At 33.5% G+C, this 5,678-nt stretch overlaps 1 protein-coding gene across 3 annotated transcripts; it reads left to right on the top strand.

Moving 5' to 3' along the window:
- The first annotated feature begins 2,145 nt into the window (after positions 1 to 2,145).
- Positions 2,146 to 5,451, top strand: LOC306887976 (snRNA-activating protein complex subunit 5-like). Of its 3 annotated transcripts, none has more exons than XM_079446051.1 (5): positions 2,146 to 2,289; positions 2,559 to 2,699; positions 2,805 to 2,920; positions 2,993 to 3,067; positions 4,549 to 5,451. In XM_079446051.1, exons 3-5 carry the CDS (start codon positions 2,831 to 2,833, stop codon positions 4,723 to 4,725), a joined length of 342 nt encoding a protein of 113 aa, XP_079302177.1. In that variant the 5' UTR covers positions 2,146 to 2,289; positions 2,559 to 2,699; positions 2,805 to 2,830; the 3' UTR covers positions 4,726 to 5,451. The 3 variants fall into 3 exon arrangements, with proteins under 3 accessions (XP_079302177.1, XP_079302178.1, XP_079302179.1); XM_079446052.1 differs by having other exon boundaries at positions 2,162 to 2,289; positions 2,559 to 2,654; XM_079446053.1 differs by lacking the exon at positions 2,559 to 2,699 and having other exon boundaries at positions 2,162 to 2,289.
- Positions 5,452 to 5,678: the final 227 nt, after the last annotated feature.

Raw genomic sequence — 5,678 nt, forward strand, 5'->3', positions numbered from 1 at the left:
TAAGCCTTACGGTTTGATAAGTTTAATGGCAGAATAATAATCATAATAAAAATCCTTACAAATACAATAGGGTTTCAGTGCCTTCACTGTAAAAAAAAAAAAAAAAAAAAAAAGTTGAGCCAACTTAAAGTTCTCTCATCTTATTTTTGTAGGATATTCTCAACTTTTTGTTGTATAAACTTAAAACAACAAGTTGAGAAAACTCAAAAATCTGCTGAAGTTGGTTGCCTTAAAATTTTAAGTTGGCTCAACTTTTTTTTTTTTTTTTACAGTGTTGCAGTTGAACCCCTAAAAATCATAATATGACTATTTTAGCAAAATATATGCATGAATCACACAGGTATATCTTTTAGACAGTCTCTTGTTCTCTACACTGTCCAGTGGTGCTCACATGCTGTGTATCAGTGTACACATCTGGATGGGTTTAGTCAAGGAATCCTATAAAAGAACCTAATGGGCTCTCCTAACATTTTGAGAGTCTGATTAAGAGAGCTTTTAGATGTGCTCCACATCAATGAGTTCCATCTGTGATTTATGTGAGTTTACTTTAAATGTGCATTTTTTTTCCTTTGGGAATTGTTTGGGCACGTGCAAAAACTTGTACATGTCTTCTGAACAGGTTGAGGTGGTACCTGCAAGTAGCTTTATTACCCAAAAAAGGTTGGATGGAGGCTTAGAGTTTGTGTGTATATCACACAAGTCTTCCTTTTATGTTGTATAAGTAATTCCAGTTATCTAATACAAAGCATACATTAGGACAGTGCACAATATGTTTTGTATGTGATACATAAAACAGTCGTAATAAATAATGTTCCCGAGAAATACTCTTGGATGCCCTTCTAAGCATCCATTGCTTTCAAGCTGACACTGAAGGTTTTATTAGATCAGGCAGTTGAATAAAAGAACAATGCTCTCTAATGGTACCATAGACTCTGACAAATGCACACAGTGATATAGGATAATATCAGCTCAGAAGTTTAATGTAGTGCAAATCATCTGAGAAGCAGGGTGTGTTTTGTGTGCTGGACTCGAAACATGCAATGAATTAGGCTTCCTGGTGCTGTAAAGTTGACACCTGCCAGTTCAAACATCACCATATGCAGGTGAAGACATGTACAGCACTGCAGGTAATTGGGGGACAGATGTAAACTTTTAACTTTTGCTCTCTCTCTCTCTCTCTCTCTCTCTCTCTCTCTCTCTCTCTCTCTCTCTCTCTATAGGTGTATATCTAAAAGCATGGATATGAATAGCATGAATATTATTAAAAATTTCTTAGACTTTTATGTGTCTCCAAACATTTTCTCTTTTATGGTAATGCATTTCCTACATTTCTCCACATGGCGTCGCTACTGCGCTCCGTGCAGAATGTCATAATGTAGTGTGGGTGGGTCAGGGTGCTTGATATGCTTATTATGCGGTAAAAAAAAAAAAAAAAAAATATATATATATATATATATAATAATAACAAATATCAACAATTGTAAACATATAAAATATCAATTAAATTGTTTCAAAAATAAGAATATTAATATATACTAAATAATAATAACTAAATATAAAATCTTAATAATAATTATAACTAGAATTATAAACAATAATAATAATTTAAAAAAAGTTTTTTTTAAATGCCAACATAATTATAAAAATGCGCTAACATTATTATTATTTGTATATTTGTTACTTTAATAACTATAAATGTAAACAAATTATACCATAAAATTTAATATATTTATCAATTAAAATACATAAAAAATAAAATCTAGAAGTCTGAAAGTTTAACATAGCTTAATATACAAATAATAATAGTCCCTACATAATCTAAATAAATAAATAAAAAATATATATATAATATATAAATAAATAACAACAATAACAAGTTTATGATAATCATTTTAAATTTAAGAACTGTATATTGGCTTTCCTAAGCCAACATTATTATAAAAGATGCCCTGACATTATCATTTATATTTACCGTGTTTTTTAATGATAACAAATTTAATCTAGAAAAATAGCCTATTAAATACATAAATATAAAAATACGAAATTTAAATGTTATGTTATGAATAGCTGTATCGTCTTTTTGTTTATACAATATAATATAGAAGAAGGGAACTAGAATGACTCTGGACAGTTCAGACCTGCGGCACTTTTCACGTGCTTTATGCGCATGCGCGCTGAAGTGCGCGTGACATGTTCTTCAGAATGCTACAACTGAGGAGTTGAGAAGAAAATAAATTAACAGTTTAATCGAAACCATGCACTTTCCTCAGTGCGTGTTGAACCAATAAAGTAAGTCAATTCGTTTAGTTTATGAGGCTAAAAAAAGAAATGAGTTACGCTAAACGAGATAACGTTAAATTGCTTGCAACTGTATTTATTTCCGCTAGCATGCTTGCTAAAGCTGAGTCTGCACAGTACTTTATTATAAGATGTGTTCCGACACGGTTTTACATTAGAACATGTCAGTAAAATAACCGTTTAGAAGATGCATTATTTACATGTCTATTAACAGTCTGAATAAAACTCGATAACTCGTGCAATGACTTCGTAATTCCCAGGGAAAGCAACATCAGCCTTTAAACCAGAGGAGATCAGGAACATGATGTACTCGTGAACCAAACAGCAAGCACGATTACAAACGATTACCATCTACGGTTTGCTCTTACTGGCTGTACAGCTAATTTCAACATTGTTTAAATGTAATTTGTAGTTCATATAAATCAATAAATATTTGTTTCTTAATTCTGAGGTCATGTTCTGTAATAGAGCAAACTAAAGACATCTTCTTGTGTTTTTGTGTGCAGGAATGCTGTAGAAACACTCATCCACTATGCTGAGTCGCCTTCAGGAGCTCAAGAAGGAAGAGGAGACTCTTCTAAAAATAAAAGTCATGCTGCAAGATCAGCTTAACAGACTTAAGGTAAGAACAATCAAAACATTTCATTGTGGTCTATCTGTGCATAAAACTGATCTCTGTATTTATGTTCATCAGTTTGAGGAAGGGACCCTGAGATCAATGATAAATGCTCAGACTGAAGAAAGCCCAAATGAAGCCCCTGCCCCTGAGGTAAAAAAAAAAAAAAAAAAACTATTCTGAACTGAATTGTACAGAAGTTCTAAGCGGCCATGCATTATTATAATTTTTCTGTCTTGTTTTCTCGTGATCACGACATAACGAAAGTTGTTTTGACGTTATCACGACTTAATTTTCTCGTGATCTCGACATAACGAAAGTTGTTTTGTCGTTATCACGACTTAATTTTCTCGTGATCTCGACATAACGAAAGTTGTTGATCTCAACGTAAAAATTCTCACGACGTAATTGTAGCTATCGTGAGAAAATCAGGGTCGCTATATTGTCTTCGACGATAAAGTTGCAGACCCGACAGCCTTCTCAAGTGTCGAACACTTATGTGTAAGTCGTCAATCACTGACAGACACAGAGCTATTTCAGTTTGAGTGAGTCCCTGATCAAAGTAAAAGCGAATACGATCATCCATGATGCTGCTTCTATAGCATTTTCTCATGCCGAATACACAGAGAAAATTAAGTCGTGATAATGACAAAACAACTTTCGTAAATTATAATAATGCATGGCCACTTAGAACTTCCGTAGAATTTAATTGAATTGAAGTGACATACTGCCAAGTATGGTGACCCATACTCGGAATTCGTGCTCTGCATTTAACCCATCCAACGTGCACACACACAGCAGTGAACACACACACACACACCGTGAACACACACCCGGAACTGGTGATTTACATTAAAGGATCAGTACACTCAATAATGTTTTAGAATAATAAAAGTAATAGTAAGTATCATAATATTTTGTGCTCCTATTTTCTTTAACCTTTTTTTTTTTTCATGAAACACCAGGCAGAATTCCTAAGTTTGCCTTTCATACAACAAATGTGAATAGTGATTTATATTGCAAAACTTCATAATGGAAAAAAACATCATAAATTCACATTTGTGGTCAATCCCTTTAAACTCGCTGCATCTTTATTGGTCACATGACACAATCAGGTCAGAACAACAGGAGATTAAATTATGATCAAGTTTTCAGATTTATTGTACACTACCATTCAAAATTTTGGGATCAGTTTTTTTTTTTATATATATGAAATGAATGCTTTTATTCAGCAAGGACACAACCGACTGATCAAAAGTGACAGTAAAAACATTTAGAATGTTAGAAAAGATTTCTATTTCAAATAAATGCTTTTTTTTTTAGTTCAAGTTCATAAAAGTATCCTTAAAAAATGTATGATGGTTTCTATTCTAGAATATTTTTATTCTAGAGCACCAAATCAGCATATTAGGATCTTACAACGAAGACTGGAATAATGGCTGCTGAAAATCCAGCTTTGCCATCACAGAAATAAATTACATTTTAAAATAGAAAAGTTATTTTAAATGGCAACAATATTTCACAATGTTACAGTTTTTACTGTATTTTTAATGAAATAAATTTTGCCTGCGTGAGCATAAGAGATTTCTCTTGACAAAAGGCAAATTATTATATTTATATTTTGTTGTGCGCAGGTGGAAGTCAACCTAGATGATGAGACTGAGATCAACCAGACCAAACTAGTATTAGGTGCTCAAACAGACTATGACATGGAAGAAGAAGAGGATGAGGAAGAGGACGATGACGAGGATGATGCAGATGATGACCCTGATATGGTGCTAGAAGATGAGGAAGACGAAGATGACTACTGACTGTGCCTGCAAAGACGGCGTATCATTTACTCCTATGTTTAGGTGTGTAGTCTGCACATTTGGCATGCTGATAGAGACTACAACAGTCTCTCTGTCTTAGATTGGTGTTGCTTTAGATAAACTGTTGGTTCACCCATCTATAAAATCCTCCAAAAGTATGTGTAGCACAAATACAACTCCTCCTATTACTGTGCTGTTGGCCAAGCCTGCACTTTATGTATTTTTTAAATACATATGAATTAAAGATTGCACCAATTCTATTTCATGGTGTTCACCAAGTAATGCTGTACTATATAGGCTTTATTTAATATTGTATTGTATTGCTTTCAGATTGAATGCATTATGATTATGAAGCTGATAAGTATTATGTATGTTCATGTTGTGAGGTATTCGCAGAGGTATTTTTTCTATTTGGAGTGAGTGTGTTGACTAGGTCGTGTATGCATGGGCATGACAATTGTTCTAGCTGAGCCAGTATTCTAACTTTTTTGTACTTCGTGTGCAGCATTGTTAATGTACAGAGAGTTCCTATGTTTTCTTAAAGAAAAACATCTTTTCTGCAGATTTTGAAGAAGGTGCATTTTAAAACACTTCAACTTAGCACTGTTTCTTTAACAGAGTGAGGCAGGTTGTTTGGTTAGGTGTTTTGGTGTTGCCTTGATGTAAGTGAATGACATTTTTACATTACACTGTAGGTTCGTGCTAATAAAGGCGAGTATGATGACAGATGCATTTCCTCTGTTGGCCAGTATTATTAAAATGATAAATTACAGTTTCTGTGACAACAGATTTCTGCCCCCTCCCAACCACAGCATGAAGCTGCAATACAGTAAAAACACTTCCAGCATTCAGTATTTTCCAAAAAGCTGTTAAGAGTGTACTACACTTCACAAAAAGAGGAGCACCTCTGGAGACAAATGAAGCCACAATAATAGATCAATTTATATTATAAC

Source organism: Barbus barbus (assembly GCF_936440315.1).
Source record: "Barbus barbus genome assembly, chromosome: 22".
Lineage (NCBI taxonomy): Eukaryota > Metazoa > Chordata > Actinopteri > Cypriniformes > Cyprinidae > Barbus > Barbus barbus.

What these genes read in the sequence shown, in the direction of transcription:
- LOC306887976 (XM_079446051.1), top strand. Translation starts at nt 2,831, where the DNA reads ATGCTGAGTCGCCTTCAGGAGCTCAAGAAGGAAGAGGAGACTCTTCTA. An exon ending in ATCAGCTTAACAGACTTAAG is followed by an intron (nt 2,921 to 2,992) that starts GTAAGAACAATC and finishes TATGTTCATCAG; the next exon opens with TTTGAGGAAGGGACCCTGAG. An exon ending in ATGAAGCCCCTGCCCCTGAG is followed by an intron (nt 3,068 to 4,548) that starts GTAAAAAAAAAA and finishes TGTTGTGCGCAG; the next exon opens with GTGGAAGTCAACCTAGATGA.